Here is an 18,275-nt window from a genome sequence, read left to right as displayed (position 1 = left end):
TGCAAAATTTCCAGCGGCAGTATCCAAGAAGGACCTTTTGACACTTTCTTTCCTTGAAGTTAAAGAAACTTCATCCTGTTATCATTCATAGTTACATAGTAGGTTAGGTTGAATAAGACATAAGTCCATCAGGTTCAGCCCCTAGGAAAATAAAACATATCCCAGATATAAAACCCTATAGGACAAAGTTGGTCCAGAGGAAGGAAAAAAAAACCCTGGTAAAATTTGCTTCAACAGGGAAACAAAAAATTCCTTCCCGATTCCATGAGGCAATCGGATGTTCCCTGGATCAACAGTCTGTTATCTTTACTTTAAAGCCTAAATACCCAGTTATATTCTGTACTTTTAGAAAAACATCCAGCTTTTTCTTCTACTTCCTGAGAGAGCCGATTGCACATTTTCACAGACCTTACAGTGTAGAATCCCTTCCTTATTCAGAGCTTAAACTTCTTTACCTCCAGACGCAAAGAGTGCCCTCTTGCTCTTTGTAATCTCAAAGTGAATAATGGGGAAGAGAGTTCTTTATTTGGACCATTTATATATTTATACAGGGTGATCATATTCCCCCTTAAACGTCTCTTATCAAGGGAGAATAGATTCAGTTCAGCTAATCTCTCCTCATAGCTGAGCTCCTCCATTACTTTTATTAGTTTAGTTGCCCTTCTCTGCATTCTCTACAACTTCACAATGTCCTTTTTGTGAACTGGTGCCCAAACCTGAACTGCATATTCCAGTTGAGGTTTGACCAATGCTTTGTACAGGGGCAGGATTATGTCTCCATCTCTGCAGTCTATTCCTCTTTTAATACAATAAATTACTTTACTATCTTTAGATATTGCAGCTTGGCATTGCATGCTCTTATTAAATGTATGATCTATCATAACCCCCAGATCCATTTCTGACTCCCCAAATGTATTCCCCAAGCATGCATGTTGTTACCCCTTTACATTTATCTATTTTAAATGTCATTTGCCACTTGGCTGCCCAATCAAACAGTACATCCAGGTCTGCTTGTAGATTATAGACATCCTGTATGGACTTAATTCCATCAAATAGATGGTGTCATCTGCAAACACAGAAATGGTACTTTTAGTCCCAAACGCTATATTATTTATTAAGATGTTAAACAGTAAAGGTCCCAACACTGAACCCTGGGGTACACCACTAATAACCTTGGACCAGAGTATGAATCATTAATTACAACTCTCTGGATGCGGTCTTTGAGCCATTTCTCGATCTATTTACAGACTGACTTTACTAAACCCATTGAACCGTCTGTGGAGTACAGTGTCAAATGCTTTAGCAAAGTCCAAGTTCATTATGTCAACTGCTTTCCCAATGTCTACCTGTTTACTTACTTCCTCATAAAAAGAGAGTAAATTTGTTTGACAACTTTGGTCTTTCTTGAAGCCATGCTGACACTCACTTACATTATTATTTTCTAGCAGAAACTCCCCAATGTGGTTCTTTATCAAACTCTCTAGGGCCTTTCCAACTATGGACTTTAAACTAACCAGTCTGTAGTTACCTGGTAATGACTTTGCTCCCTTTCTGAAGATAGGAACTACATTGGCCTTAAGCCAGTCCACCGGTACCATGCCAGTGACTAAAGTGTCACTAAAAATTAGAAACAATGGCTTTGAAATAACTGAGCTCAGCTCTTTGAGGACACGTGGATATGTTCCATCAGGTCCTGGTGCTTTGTCACCCTTAATTTTACCCAACTGTTTCTCAATCATATCAATTTTGAGCCATTGTGGCTCATTTAAGGCAGTGACATTGCAGTTATGAATTTGGACTTGAGCTCTGCCGTTTTCTTTTGTGTACACAGAGCTAACAAAAGAGTTTAGTAAATCCACCTTTTCTTTATCCCTAGTTACAATGATCCTTCATTTTTATATTTTTGGAATGCTCTTTTTTTGTTCCTTATGGCTTTTTTAACATCAGATGTGAGCCACACAGATTTTAATTTTAGCCTCTTAAACTTATTACCCAATGGTAGATCTTTTTCAGTGTGGTTTGTAGGAATAGACTTGAAACATTGCCATTTCTGTTCTGTGTTCTTTGAGGACAATATTGTTACCCAGTCCAAGTCACAGATAGTTGCCCTTAAATATGGAAAATTTGTTCTCTTAAAATTAAATATTTTTATCTTTCCTGTTTTTTGCTTTCTGTTTACAACTTTAATTAAATTAAGTCATATTATGGTCACTGCTACCCAGATTCTCTTTTATATGCACACTTTTTATAAGCTCTGCATTGTAGAAAGAACTAGCTCTAGCAGAGTATCATTTCTAGTTGGGGCTTCCATTAACTGTACCATAAAAATATCTTGTAATAAATTCACAAATTTCCTCCCTTTTTGCTGTTCCTGGATTCTATGACTGATAACTGGCAACTCACACAGTTCACCTAAATCAAGGCAACCTGCTTACCTAGACCCTCACAGGAACTTATAATTCGTTCAACCTCTCTCGCACATGCCTGGGGTCAAATGAATACCCTCAAAATAGTTACACCACTTAACAAGCAAGCCAATAATCCCCTAAACAAGCCTGATTATCAGGCGAAAAGTGTCAATGAACGAAGATCGTCTTATAACTAACATTTATTTAGTCAAATATTAAGCCTCACACTCAAAACTCGCTAGAGGAGTTCTATGTATAGTGTTAATCAGTGGCAATTTTGTATATGTTTTGTAATGTTTTACATTGAATTTACACAATGTTTGTAGTTATTCAGAAGTAAACTGCAAATGTATTTTATCTGGATACTGGAATCCTAAAATTCTATCAATATTACACTTTTACAAGTTGCTTGTTTAAATAGAGTGATGTGGCTCTGCACATTTTCCAGTTATTACTCTTACAGACCCTACAGCTGTGCAATGCTGCCTGTTAACAAACAAATGAATGATGAACAAATGAAATTCTTATATTAGTATATTATAATTAGGTGACCTATGTATATAATTTTGCTCATTTAGCAAAATTTTCATTTTAAATGCATTACCTTTCTGAAGTGACACGTATCCTCTCCTCGCTTCCCAAATGAAATTTATCTTCTCTTTCATTAAAATAGATTTCAACACATTGCTCTTCAAAATCATGAAGCTTCTTTTGGTCTTCCTCAGTTAGAAACAGTTCTTTTGAGAAGGGGGAAGGGGAATTATTTAGTTAATTATTAGTTATTAGAGACTGTAAAAGCATGTATATTATAACATACTTGCACATTTTTTTTTAAAAATCTTAACAATTAATGCAAAGTACTACCTACATAACAATGTTAGATTATATATTATGTAGGAGTGCACACCTAACTAGGAATAATTGTTTCAATTCATAACTCCTAATTTTCTGATGCACGCCTAATTACTCAAACTCTTGAGTATTTCAAATACACAAGGTAGACTGAATAGTAGAAAAGCCATCAGTATGACTACCTAAAAGTCCAGGTGACAGGCACATTTTAGGGAGAAATTAATAACAGGATGGCAGAACTTACTTGGTCCATGTGAAGATGTGCCCTTCTTTCTTCGTTTACAAACAAAGCAGAACAGAGAGGACAAGTGACTGAAGATTATTAATGGCGGAGGCAAAAAAGGCTTTTCATGGTAAGCCATGATGAAATGATATCGCTGGTACTTCCATACAATGTTTGAAATAGCCTTTACTTGAAAAAACACGTTGCTGAAAAAATGGAGATCGTGAAAAACAAAATTAAACATTATTTTATTAAGTGGGAAATACTGTACAGCCCTGTAATGAGGTATGTACTATGCTTGCTGAACACCAAGAAAAGTTGATTGAAACTGACTTACTTAAAAAATGCAATCAGAAGATTCACCATAATGATGTACTGTACAAAGAGGTAGACAGCTTGAAGAAACGGTGTTAACCATGTTCCAATACCACAGAGTAATGGTACTTCCGAGTTTGAAGCACAAACTATAAAATAAAAAGCATATGATAAACTGTTACATTTGCACATGCCAAATAATAATAAAAAAAAAAAAAAAAAAAAAAAAACACCAGATTACCATCTCCTGCAGGAATTGATTTTGTATCTAGCTCGTGTCTCTGTGTCTAAAGGTGCGTACACACTTCCAATTTTTATCGTTCCAATCGAACGACGAACGATCGATTGGGCAAAAAATCGTTCGTAAAAAAGTAACCAACGACGCCGACGAACGAGGAAAGTCGCTGGAAACGAACGACCGGACCGGCGGATCGGATTGGACGACGATCGTTGAACATCGTTCGTGTGTACGGTCGTTCGTTGATCGTCCATGATCTGAGCATGCGTGATGAACGAACGCCCGTTCACTTTCCTGTCGTGCACATAGTTCCTCTATCGCTTAAACGATCGTATCTATTGTGTGTACAATATCTACGAACGATCGTGTCGTTAACTCTATGTGCAGGATCGGTGCTATACGATCGTTCATATATATCGTGCATGAACGTTCGTCGTTCGTTTTCCAACGATAATAATTGGAAGTGTGTACGTAGCTTTAGTGTATAAGTGTCAACATTATAACATATTAACCATAGCTGTAGAATACATAAAAGCCACAGAAGACAAGTCTACAGTCAAAACTACGAACATTGGCACATTTAGGATTAATGCAAATTCATATAAAATGCCATACACACTCACCTTCCTATAGAATCTCGCATACAAAATTCAATCAACACTACACTATAATTGTATGTTTTCTCCTTTTAATGCCTGGGGCAATAAGTATCAAAATATTAAAGTGTTAATATGATCTGAAACATACCATCAATCTCATAAGCATACACCTCCCCAAAGATCATCCAGTAAGGCTGAAAAACAATGTTCCTTGCAAGCTCCCAAGTTGGATCTTTAAACGGGTACAGAATTGCTTGTCTTGGAACTCCAAAACTCAGAAGCACAACCGCCATTATGATAACTATGTAAAACATATTTGAAACCTAAAAAATAAAGAAAAAACTCTAGTTATCACAGAACTGAAAGGTTTTAAAAGCTGAAAGTGCAGAAGGTCCAGTCGCTTAAAGTACTGATGTGAATACCTGTACGACTGTACTGACTAACTGAATCAGAAAGAAGAAAATGCATGGGGCAGCATTTGCTATATTTTATGCTTGAAGAGCAGCATGAAGAAATTAACTACTAAGTTTATATTTTATGTATGTAAGTAGAGAGGAAGAAGAGAAATCAACTGAAGCAGAGCCATTACACAACAGCACACCTTTTACATTTATCACTGGTAACCAGACTGTGCTGCATCTCTAGCCCATGCGGCTAGGGACCAAAACAACAAATATAGTGTACAATGCGCCTTTGTATGCTTGTTTTACATTTTCATCTATTTTTCTCACTCAAAAAACAAATACCCATATGAATAAATATTTCAAACTTACAGGTCACTGTATGAACTTACCATTTTGCCAATCATCATAACATAGGGTCCGGCCTGTTGATTGACAGCCAAAAAATCAAGTAGCCTGACGTACCAAAATATTATATTAAGACAGTAAATCAACCTTCCACTGATTAACATGGGACCATATACATTTGCATTTTGAGTTTCATTGACGTTTAAATCCAAGTTCAAAGGTATTCTGGCATCAAATGAGTATGAAGCAAGCCTCAGTCCACATCCAATGAAAAAAGAGATGATGGCAATTGTATCCGTGATATTAAAATATTCCACAAACCACACTTTTATTTTCTGGTTAATTTTCCCAGCTTCAGACATGAATATCTGCAAAAGAAAGAAATTAAGCAAAATCATGTACATGGTATTTAGTAAAAAGTTTTTCCCCATATATCATTCATATTAATTGCTGAACCAATCTTTCACAAAACAGACATAAGCAAGCTTTGGACCAAAATGTCCATCGAGATAAAACGTTATTACTTAAATAACGTTAGCATGCAAATATGAATACTTATAATTAGCATTTTTCACTATAAAAATCAATCAATTCAATATATAAATACTATATATATATATATATATATATATATATATATATTCATTATATATTATATAAATACCAATATACAGTATCTTTTTAATCCTTATCATGAGCAACAAGATTACAAGGAACAATAAGTTTTTTGTTTTACCAACATACATGTACAGTAGTAGTGCAGAACAAGAACAAACCAGTAGTGTTTCCATTATAATGGCCTTCATGTTACAGCAAATGGCAACCACTACACATGCCCAAGGCTGCGTACACACTTTCCAATGACTGCACTGCACAATGCATGAACGAGTGATCTTCATACAGTGCCGTTCTGCTCTATGGAGAGGGATAAACGATGGCGTGGCATCCCGCTGTGCTCTCTCCCCTTCACTTTCTCTACGAAAGCTAGTGGATCTGCCAGGACAGATCCATGAACTACGAATGACACGCTCTGTACACATGCTCCGAGACAATTATTGGATGAGAATCATCTGACGTGTGTACAAAGCCTAAGCCATGACGATCTGTTAAAATCTCAGATGCTGCTACTACTACACAGTACAACAAGTGGGATAATTTCCCAGAACTAATCACGCAAACAGTGACCAACAGAAAGGAATAATACAAGGCCTGGTTGATAGAACACTAAGACTTTATATTAAAATATGAGTAAATAATAACAAACATATGGGGAAAGTGCACCAACCTCTCTAATCTTTTCTACTGCATATGTAAAAATGTAAGCGATAACAAGCCATTCTTGAGAAGAAGGCAAGGGTCTCATCTTCACCAACACAACAAATGTAAAAAGCATGAGAAATGCCAAATAGAACAACTGGAAGAAAAAAAAAATCAAAATGTTTTAGCAAGACAAAAAGTGAAATTTTGGTCAAAACTACAAGAATAAAAATACTTACAATAATTCCATGTGGATTACAACTGAACAACAATGATACACATCAATCCAGTTATGGATATAACACAATAAAAATGCAGTTATAAATTCTTAAACCCATCTGGTGTAAGTATGCAAATTGATTTTGCATAATTGCATTGAACAGCTTTAACTTTTGCACTTGCCTACATAGCAGCACTTAGAATGGGAAAGGGAAGGGGAAGGACAGAGAACCAATCGTGTGTGCTGAATGCCAACATATTAACAAAGGACATGCCGATGGGCAATGAGAAGAGAATCAGTCTGCTGCTGGTCTTTAACTGTCAAGTCAGCAGGCTGAGGGTGGAAAAAGAAAACCACAACATTCTATTATTTTATTTGGCATCATCCACCAAGCTTGTGCAGTAGGGATGTGTAAATCATGGAATGGAAAGGGAAAAAAATAAAATATAGGCCAGGCTGAACGACGGCATATAGGAGTATAAAGGTCATTAAGTTAGTACAGTTAGATCCATAAATATTTGGACGGATACAACTTTTTTCCCCAATTTGGTTCTGTACATTACCACAATCATTTTAAAAGAAAGAACTCAGATGCAGTTGAACTGCAGACGTTCAAGCTTTAATCGAGTGGGTTAACAGTGATCCAAAGTTCCACATACATTTTAATGCATTTTGGGGGTTTTCATTTAATTTGCATTATGCTTAAATTATGGGAGGGGGAGTTCAAGGTTGTTTAAAATATATAGATGCCACAATGTATTACACACATCATTGACAATTTAGAGTGGGTAACCATGATGTATATAATTTATCCCAAACAGTTAAAAGGGTTACCCAAATTGTTCTCAGAATAAGTGGAAAAAGCTCCGTAATATTCACTCTCAACTTTGGTTCAGGTGCTATAAGCTAAGATGCAGATAAATGGAACAAAAAGAATAGTGTGTACACATGCCAAAACCTAAACTAGTCAACAGAAGTGTAACACAAAAGTAAAGACAGGTACTGGCTTCTGGAGCAGTAAACGCTTGTTCAGACCCAGAGAGTTGTTTTTAGGCTTTTTTATTGCCTTTTTTTTTTCTTTTTACTAGGCTTAAAATAAGTAACAAAAAAAGCTTATACTGGAAGTTGCAAATTCCTGTATTACGGTTTGCAAATGCCTGCAAAAATTTGCTTTAATGATCCTGAACACCTAGCTGTGCAAATATTAGGCATCCAAGAGTGGTAATTCTGTGCTAGAACAATAATTTTATGTTGGCTGATTGGGTAAGGTAAAAACTGCATGCAAGAATTTTCTTGCTATAGTAAAATAGATTAAACATCCAACACTGCTGCTGGCCAGTCCTCCCATTCAAAATAACAGTATTTAAAAACAATAAAACATACAAGTTATAAATGCTTACCGTGTTAAACCAAAATTTCACAATCGGGGCATGATAGAAAGCATAGAACTTTTGAGCAATCGGGAGTTTTCGAGTTCTTGCTTGAAACTCAATTTCATCTTTAACTTCGGCACTGTCCAAGCCTTGAGCCTCCTTAAATACATTCTAAAACAAAGAATAAAAAAATTGCATTTTTACAAATGTCTTCAGTATATCTTGAAGAGTCATAAAAAAGAAGCAACTCAAATTACAATAGTTACCCCTAGTCAGCACATACATATATTTCCTTTGCATCTCATCTTTCAGTCAGGAAATCAATCTCCATGTTCCTCCATGCTTACAGGGACAAGTATTTAAACTCCCCCCACACCACACCCAAAAAAAAAAAAAAAAAAGGAAGATAATTTTTAGCTTACATAAAAGGGTTGTCTACCCCCTTTTAAGTAAAATAAAAAAATTGATTATAGGTCTGCTTTAAGGATTTACTTCTACTCCATTCCACATAAAGAACTCTGTGGAGCACCATTGCCTTATCAACTTAACTCACCCGATCTTCAATGGAAAGTGGGTGCCAATTCTTTTTCCTTTCCATATAGACCCCTAAGTGGTTGTTTTTGTAACCTACCATGGCAATGTTCTCTGGCTGCTGTTGAAAGTTACTGTCACTGTCATCCATTGTCATTTGATGAGCATCCTGAGACTGTGGGATGTGGGACATTTCTGCCTTGGTTTTATATTCAAGCATTAGAATTGTAGGAGGAATCATAATACTCAGAATAACCTTCAAAACAAAATATAAAACTTTCAGTTTTTAGGCTACAATACATAGCAGTGGAATGCTTACATGCATTTTGATTTATTTACTTTTTGAAGTGCAAAGCATCCACATTGTGCTTTTCCAGATATACAAACAGATTTGTTTGGAATATTTTTTGTGTGAACGTGCTGCATGAAATATTAAGGTTGTATATACTATACTGTATATTGCTTACATTGAAATGATAAAAAACAAAAGGTTAAAATTAGCATGCACAAAAATATTAGCCATTTATGTTTTGTAGGTCATATAAGTTACCTTATGCCAGGAATTCTTTCTCATGTTTAACCTTCCCATCCACATATCAGACAGCAACATTTGAGTACAAGTGTGGGCCACAAAATTGCGGAGCCTTGATGATACAGCTAACTTTAGGCAAGTAGAATTGCTCCAGTTTTTTAACTCATATGTGAGAAGCTTCATTGCCATTCTTTCTTTCTGTTTGAAGGCTTGATCAAGAAGGTCTACTGCTAGTTGTCCAAATTCACTAAAATAGGCAAAACAATGATTCACTCGTCTACACAAATCTCACCTATTGGCTTTAGTTATTCTACCCCATATCCCATACTCCATTTTAAGTTAGATCCCATGAAATACTAAACTATGTCAGTATATGTCTGTTGTGTCTGTAAGAAAAATATGTTGACAGAGTTAAGCTTTAGAATACCCTGAATGTTCCTTTAGTTCGTCTGAGGTGTCATCCACAACATCACTCTGCTTTGCTTCATAGGCCATTGAACGGTACAGCTTGCATGCTACAAGAGCTTTTGCCATGGACTCCTCCCCATGCTGCCAGAAAAAAAGGGCCATTTTCTGTCTCTTCATTAAAACTGCCCAAACTAACAGTTCATTAAATGGGTAAGGGAAGCGTTTCATTTCTGGATCATCAATGTCCACAAAATCATCCTTAACCTTTCTCTTTTTCAGGTCATCCATGGAGGCATCCTGATGAAGAGAACAACAAAGGGCATTTCATATTGGACAGAAATACAAGTACAATTGTTAAAATTGTTAATTCCAACACATTACCTTTGGTTTGTAAGGCTGTGCAGTTTTGATAAAGTGATTGTGCCTCATCCTCTCCTTTTTATCCGCTCTACTTCCAAATGATTCGTGAGTTTTACGCATTTGAGGTGTATTGCTTGAAGTGTTTCTCCCAGAACGCTGGAAAATAAACAAAAAAAATGTAAAAGGTAGGTGTTAGGCAGAATAGTGTAGTAAGGGTCACATTAGTATTTTTGGTAATAAAAACATTGTTAGCAGCAATCAATTGGGTAGCAGTGTTTTAAATCAGAGCTAAATCTGTGTAGCTTTAGTTCCACTGCAAAGTGATCTTGTATTAGTAAAAAAATAAAAAATAAAAACTTACTAGGATGAATCAACTTTGACAGGTAATTCATACAGAGAGAAAAAACACAATCTCTATCTAAAAACACAATGCAGACTTGCATGCAATGTGGGCTAGATAGCAAGGGATGAGTTTGTCCGTGTTTTTTCTTTTGATACTTACTCGGTTTCCTGCATGCAGATTGTTGTAGATGATTCGAAAGCGTTTTCTTGTGTAAATACATCTATAAGTTCCGCCCATAAGATATTCAATGACAAGGCCAACATCGATTAGTGTAATTTTATAGCCTGGTGGGAGATTACCCTGCAACCCATAAAAAATGTAAATAAAATAACAACCAGAATGCTGATACAGAGCATGTGACATCAACCAATAAAAAAAAAAGGAGGATGGAGGATACCATTAGACACCAAAAGGATACATTATCCTTCAGAACCTGTGTATAGCCCCCTTTCTGTTTGAATACCACAAAAGATCTGCTGATGTTTCTAGTTCCAACAAAATAAATAAAATAAAAGGCAGGGTTGTCCAAGTGCTCAAAATCTCAGAAAATAGGGATTTGTATATAAATTTCTGGGGCAATAAAAAGCATGTCTTAGTGCTCTATGGTTTCCTCAGTTTCCAAATTGTTAAGTCTGTTGGCCCACTAACACTATGTGTTTCCTGTGTGACTAATCTGTTATTACAAAATGTTAAATAAAGCCATGTAAAATAAAGCAATCTAAAAAAAACTACATTAGGGTTCTTAACCTTATTAAGAATGAATCATACCCTCTCCCCCTTTTAACAACCCAAAACTTATGGATTGCAAACACTTTTTTAAATAGAAAAATAGAAAATAAAAGGAATAAAAAAGTGTGAAAGACATGATGATGGAAGGTAAACTGTGACTTGCCAACTATTCAGGATGTATGCTAATATTTTGTAACAAAACTAACAGAAAATAACATTGTGTTTACCTGCTTTACGTCTCGGACAAGATGGAACAGAGTAGGGTTAGTAGGACCTTGTTTCTTTAATGAAAAAAAAATAAAAAAAAAAAAAAAGAAATAAGGGTAAGTAATGTTATGACCTACGTTAAAAGATGCTAATATTTCAGACATAAAAATGATAGTTATTTACTTTTATATTTAGGATGTGTAAAAGTTTATTAAAAAATGAACATTGAATGAGAAAAGATTTATTCATGAGGAACATAAATTATAAAAAGCAGTATTAAAAAAAAAAAAAAAAAAAAAAAAACCTATAACATTACTACCGAAAAAATTCAGCCACTACAGTTTGTCCAGTTTACTGCCTCTCCCCATTTACAAGAACCAAATGCCATTGTAGCAAAACAGTACCTAAAATGGTTACCAAGAGTTCTAAAATGCAAGCGGTTTTCAGTGCTTTCAAAAATGTGTTAGAAGCAAATTCTGGATATTAAACCCTTGGCTTTAATTTATTCCAAAATTGAGATTAAGCTTTTCCCCTTGCCATTCAATTGTCAAATGTTAAAGCCTGTATTTACTACTGAAGTATGGGAAATAAAAACATTTAAAGAAATGACAAGTTCCCTTTTAACCTCTTGGGCAGTTCATTTCTGTCCGGATTTATATGTATTAAAGCGGTACATTGTCTTTCATGAAAATTTATTTTACATTGTAGGCCTATAATTCACCAAATTATGTTCAAAATTTAATAAATTTAATAATAAACTTTAAATGAAAAAAAAACACAAAAAACTGTTAAAACAAGTGTGCATAAAGATACTGAAACCTGTAATATAACTGTACAGTAGCATATATATATATATATATATATATATATATATATATATATATATATATATATATATATATATTTTAAAATATCAGAATACCCAAATATGTATATTGGTTTTTGGTAAAAACTTTTTTTTTAGGCACATAGGTAATAATGATTACTTTGTATTGGGTTCAATACAGTTATTTTGTATTGAATCCAATACAAAGTAATTTGAATTTCCCGCCACGCTCCAACGTCACTGTGAACTCCTGGGGGAAGGTCAGCACACTGGCCGGGGGACAGATCGGAGGAAGAAGACGCGGCACGAGGATGGGAACCGACGGGCAGGACACTGGAGGATGCCGGTGGAACCAGGTAAGTCATTATTTTTTATGTTTTTAGCTACCCCGAGTGTAGCTTGGGGTTACCGCTTTCAGCATGTTTTTTTACCCCGAGCCACACTCGGGGTTACCGTCAGGGAGGTTAAAATAAGCCTATACAGTGGTTTACTGATAGTAAGCATCTCAAGTTCTAAAAAAAAAATTGTCACAAGAGCTGCCATCTATATTGTGAACACCTGGCTTCTCCTTTTGATCACAAGGATTATCAATGGGACATATTAGTCAAAAAAAAAAAAGCAAAGACAAGGACCACCCAAACACATGGAGTGCAGGCAAATAAGCTGTAAATAGGCAGGCTTCTGCAATTGCTGAAACTAGCTTACTGCTGTTAGACCACCACACAGGTAGCCTTTAAATGATAAAATAAAGCAGTTATTGTCATGCCAGACAAACATCAAAACTATACGGTCAATATTAGCAAAGGTGCTTACTTTGAAATCACATTGAAATGAATAGTGACCGAAAACCCTGGTGTGTACTGATGCCACAGCATTACTTCATATAAATGGGTAACCCAAACTAGGGGGAATAATAACCAAACCAGTATGGTAGACGTGCAGTTCTGAGCACCAAGCACTCTGCACACAGTACCCATATGTATGAACATTATCAAGAACCATTGCGTTGGCCATGCAAAGCACGAAGATCACTTAACCTCAAATATTCCTCTCCCTTAAAGTCTCTACTGCTCCATTCAAACATTAAAGAAAAATACCTGGTGTTTTGGGGTATGAATAGTAAGCATTTCAATTCCATTACTTCAACATGATAGCATTGGTGCTAGTGAATGACCATTCAGGCAACTAAAAATGTCAGGTAGAGAGAGAGTGTTCAGTTCTGTGCAAGCTCCTTTTATTCCCAGTGAATAAATTAAATGCTGGGGTTGCATATCGATAAACATTGCATACAGTTGGGGAGCCAAGTGAAGTAGTTTTGTCCTGCATGAGAAAAGCACAGGCAAGTAGCTGTGTGGGGACTCGCCTCAGCTTTGCTAAGGTCTGCAGTTACACACTGGCTTTATTAGCTAGACAAGTCCAGGAGGGAATAATTTTCTGACCTAAAGCATGTAAACACCATTCACACAAAACAAACAGCATAGAGAATGAGACATGGAAGCACCAACTACCAATTTGCAAAAAGGCCTGAAGAATATGTGATGTGATATATAAAAACAAAAGCAAGCACCACTGTTCACAAATGTAGATTCATTGTTTTAATAATTAGTGGAAAAATAAATGAAAAAATGTCTTTGAGCAAGTAGCACACTTTCAGTGTTCAGATTCACTGGTTTCAGGTATTTTCATATCAGTCCCATATCATTTTTTTAACATAACTAAGATGTAAGGCATTCATTTACTTTAGAATGGGTAACAAAGCACATTCTATGGACAGGACAAAATTCTTACTAAAGTTTACATTATAAATATAACTTACAGTATTATACAGTTCTTCCAGTCTGGGTATTGTTAGAAACTTGTGCATACTGACACCGTTTTCTATGAGAAGTTTGACAAAAGCAACCCTGTCCATAACAAGTGCATCTAGCATGGCTTGCTCCAAAGAACCAACCTGAGGAAACATTTGACAAACTGGTTATGCCAAATACAGAGACCATACTTACATACTAAAACAAATTCAAAATTGGTATAGGATAATAACTCAAATACACATAAAAAGCAGACAAGACTGTTTTATATTAGTCATTCATAACGATAAGAACAGTGCAATCTAAATAAAGTAACAATTTACATCATTTTAGACTCTCTAAGGAATATGTTTGCTCACTCCAAAGTCACATATACAGTTATTAACAAGCATTTATACTTCCATGTAAAAGATGGGGGGGGGGGGGGGAGTACTTACCCCCTGCCATCTGTAGTGCACTATCAATCTAAAGCGGTGTACACACTGTTGATATTTTAGTCGCTGGAAAAAAAAATGTCATGATAGTTTCCAGCGACGGATGTAGGACTGAGCACTGTACATATAGAGCCTGTTCTGTTTTAGAGAAAGGGGAGGGTTGAGGACAAGTGAGCGTCCCCACTGTACTCTCCTCCCTTGGCTTGTATAGTGATCATTCCCAATAGTAGTTTATGGTGGATCAATGCGCGGTGTCAGCTGACCACTGTTCGTGTGACAGATTCAGGCCCAAGACATGCAAGAGATGCTGTTCATCTCAGGAGATATTGGACATGTGTACATAGCCTTAGAGAAGACCTCAGCTGTGTCTTCAGCACCAGTGAAAAAGTGCATAAAAAAAACAAAACCAGGAAAAAAAAAACGTAACATCTCATCAATCTGAACAATTAAATATTACTTATGTGTATAAAGCCATTCCTACCAGCCACTGTTGTCCATAGACAAACACATGATTTTTGGCGATGTCTACTCTATCCCATGCTAAAGTTAATACAAGTTGGTCTAAAGCAGAAGCATTTGTGCCTAGGAAAGGAAAAAAATAAAAAAGTTAATACAAAAAACCAATATCATACATATTTGGGTATTCTGATATATGATTCGTACATAATCTCACATTCACACATCATACAGTAACTATATTTATACCATGAATTAGTCTGAGATGAAGTCTCAATCCATTTTTGTAAGCATGAGTCCTACCCTGCCAATTACCAATACCATTTTTTTTCTGCCAGATCCCAGAAATCAAATACAGTACATTAATAAACTATTTTAGGCTTTTAGAAATATTATAATAGTTTAATAGAAGAATAATGTGGTCTGAAATGCAGTATTAGTTGTAACTTGAGGGGACATGCAAACATTAAGCTTTTAGCAGTGTATATATGGGGACAAATACACATTTTTTCTCTTGCTGTAACTTGTACTAGATCTGTAAACCTATACCTAATACAATACAGAAAATAATAGTTACCTTTTAGCAGAGCAGTCAGTATTGCAACATCAATATCTTGGTGTTCATCTGATCCAATATGGAACACTGTGATCTGTTTAAAGCAAAATGTTTCTTCAGAATTTTAGTGCAAGATCAACTTAAATAAAACAAAGATTAAAGTTTCCTTGATTCAGAAAATTCAAAAATAAATGTAAATGCCATAATATTTTGATCTGATCCACATAATTGTGTTCTGGTATCATCATTCTGAATGGCCACCCAACACACCTGTGTTGCAACAAACTATGCCGTGTGTTGTGGTGAACATTGTGGTACATCTGGAAACCCATTCAAATAAATAAGCTGGCTTAATGCACTGTAGAATGCGTTTTCACTGGATGGCTAATAAACCTATAATGCCCCATTTGCTATGCATTTTAGGTGCACAGTGTATTTTTTAAGCATCCCAAACAATTGTCCAAAAAAATGCAGCTTTCCCAATTTTCTGTTCAGTAAATTCTAATGCAGTGCAACAAAAACAATTGGTCCCGTTATATATATGGGATATTGTAAATCATTTTTCTTATTTAGGGAACAAGGGCAAAACAAAAGACACGGCTTTCTGCTATGGCTAGACATTAAAATGACAAATCTCCAGTACTTTCTAGTAATGATCGAGCTTTCCAAGTCCATCCACCTCCTGGCCAAATACCATTAGATTGGTGACCTAGTAGGAAAGTGGGTGGTTGGGAGACAGCAGGCATGCATTAGTGTCACCTATGACACTAATATTGGAGCTTTGACAGTTCACAACAACCCAGTCAATAACCCTTTTCACATATGAAGCAAGAATCCGCACACTCTGGACAAATTTGTTCAGGAAAAAAAACCACTTTAGAAATAACCCCCAGTTAGGGTACCTATTCACAGTTCTCACCAATGCTTTCCTCTTCATGCACTCCATTACAGTTTGGAAAAGGTGGACGGCTTCAGACTGGCTAAAGTTAAAAGTCTTTTTGATAGTTGAAATGATCTCTAGCTCAGCACCTTCTGGCAGAGTCCTAAAGACAGGATGGTGACAGTTACCACCTACCCTTGAACCAAAAATTTAGTTGCTTTTTACTAGAAAAGCAGCAAATATACATACCCTTCTTCTTCAGTTTGTTTATGTACGTAGGCTAAAATATCAGCAGCTCTTCCAGTACCCTCACACACAACAACAGGCACAGGAGGACTTTCTTTCAGGTAATCCAAAACTGTAGGAATCACATTTGGGTCACCTTCAAATATCAAGGCTACTACAGGCACTCCCTGGCCAATGCCTAAAAAAAAAAAAAATAGAAAAAAAAAAAAAAAAAAAAAAAAAAAAAACTGTGGTTTCTCAAAATTTAGAAACAGAAAGAAAAGTTCATCAATAAGAACATACGGGCATGGATGCGTTGCAAGTTGATCATTTTTTCCAGCCCTCTTCTTAAACTCACTTCCGCCCCATACTTTCCAACAGTACCGTCATCCACGAGAATAAAATGGGAATGAAGATTATTGAGGACATTTAATTTGCTCAGGGGGTTCAACAGTGTTTGATACGGAGTGATGACCTAAACAGAAGGATGTTCTACATGAGAGACAAAAACATGATTTGTATTATTGCGAAAACAAACAAAACAAAGTTTACTTACATTTTTTCCAACCAGGTCATTACGGTTTTCGATGACTCCCCAAGGAGCTATGCCAATGGTGCAAATTTTTCGAGATGACCTTGGAGCATATTCTTTGAGAGCATCTCCAACATGTTTAGCAACACCTATTTACAAATGAAAATATTAAAAATGTCAAATGTATTATATAAAGCTGAGTTTATAGTTAAAAAAAATAAATAAATAAAACTTCAGGTTTAAAAACAAAAATGTGACCAGTAATTGGTGTAACTTCCATTACATTCATCAAGGCAATAAATACCATAGATATACTCAATACCATATGTCCCAAACTTTTACTTGTAGACCATAATCACCAGAAAATTGTTCATTATATGTACAACTGCATTACCTGCATTCACTCCTCCAGTAACGATCCAGGCTCCTGTTGTTACAGCTGCTTTGACCAGACCTTTGCCGATTAATTGTTTTATGCGTGGATGAAGCTCAAATTTCTGCATTCCTCCATGTACAGAGATAACAAGTTTGGGCAATTCCATTTGCCATTCCCTTAGCATAAGCTGCAAAAGGTTTTCTGGTTTGGCGTCATACGACAACCTAACATACTAAAATATAAGAAAAACATTTAGATACAGATTAAAGATGGGGCAATATATTGTAATTATTATTCTGTATTTCCTCCCAAGCAGCTTGTGTTTGTCCCATTACCTTGCCTTCTACAAAATCATCATATTATGCTTGCTCTCTCTTTCTCCCGGTGACTGCTAAAGCTGGATACATTTTCTAGTGGATCTGTAATCATTTTTGTTCTATTCACTATCTCTCACTTGCATTGTATGAAAGAAACAGGAAACAGCTGCAGTGATGAGACCCTGAGGATCAATAACAAATGCACAGGAGTGGGGAAAAGGGGTATGCTTACAGAGGTCAAAAATATATCACTATATGCAAACGCTACTACTACTGCCTAATACTACAGGCTTTATATTGCTTTTTGGCATAATGAATGGGATACAGTATTTCAGTACCCAAGTAAGGTACCGTATTTTTCGGACCATAGGACGCTCCGGACTATAAGACGCACCAGGTTTTCTGCACAAGGGAAAACAAGAAAAAAAAAAATTGATTTGATTTCCCCTGAGATCCAGCGTGCGGCACTTGTGCCCGCCCACGAAGGCGGCGCCGATCGGCATTCATCAAATCAATCGGCG

General features: G+C 36.0%; 1 protein-coding gene across 2 annotated transcripts in view; it reads right to left on the bottom strand.

Annotated features, from left to right (window-relative positions):
• TRPM7 (transient receptor potential cation channel subfamily M member 7) overlaps positions 1-18,275 on the bottom strand; it is a 69,948-nt gene that overhangs the window by 17,571 nt on the left and 34,102 nt on the right. Inside the window, exons 2-23 of one of the 2 annotated variants that reach the window (XM_072402427.1) lie at positions 17,773-17,936; positions 17,456-17,669; positions 17,086-17,210; positions 16,833-17,004; positions 16,554-16,728; positions 16,344-16,467; positions 15,446-15,518; positions 14,894-14,994; positions 13,987-14,121; positions 11,365-11,418; positions 10,568-10,708; positions 10,087-10,221; positions 9,725-10,002; positions 9,316-9,544; positions 8,866-9,021; positions 8,262-8,405; positions 6,670-6,798; positions 5,429-5,752; positions 4,784-4,958; positions 3,821-3,947; positions 3,505-3,689; positions 3,013-3,145 (exon numbers count right to left, since the gene is read on the bottom strand). In XM_072402427.1, coding sequence (XP_072258528.1) covers positions 3,013-3,145; positions 3,505-3,689; positions 3,821-3,947; positions 4,784-4,958; positions 5,429-5,752; positions 6,670-6,798; positions 8,262-8,405; positions 8,866-9,021; positions 9,316-9,544; positions 9,725-10,002; positions 10,087-10,221; positions 10,568-10,708; positions 11,365-11,418; positions 13,987-14,121; positions 14,894-14,994; positions 15,446-15,518; positions 16,344-16,467; positions 16,554-16,728; positions 16,833-17,004; positions 17,086-17,210; positions 17,456-17,621 — 3,281 coding nt within the window. In that variant the 5' untranslated portion in view covers positions 17,622-17,669; positions 17,773-17,936. The remainder of the gene's footprint in view (positions 1-3,012; positions 3,146-3,504; positions 3,690-3,820; positions 3,948-4,783; positions 4,959-5,428; positions 5,753-6,669; positions 6,799-8,261; positions 8,406-8,865; positions 9,022-9,315; positions 9,545-9,724; positions 10,003-10,086; positions 10,222-10,567; positions 10,709-11,364; positions 11,419-13,986; positions 14,122-14,893; positions 14,995-15,445; positions 15,519-16,343; positions 16,468-16,553; positions 16,729-16,832; positions 17,005-17,085; positions 17,211-17,455; positions 17,670-17,772; positions 17,937-18,275) is intronic. The other variant, XM_072402426.1, reaches the window with a different exon arrangement.

Source organism: Pyxicephalus adspersus, chromosome 2 (assembly GCF_032062135.1).
Source record: "Pyxicephalus adspersus chromosome 2, UCB_Pads_2.0, whole genome shotgun sequence".
NCBI lineage: Eukaryota > Metazoa > Chordata > Amphibia > Anura > Pyxicephalidae > Pyxicephalus > Pyxicephalus adspersus.
The sequence above is the reverse complement of the archived record's forward strand: the minus strand, read 5'-3'. Positions and strand labels throughout refer to the sequence as shown.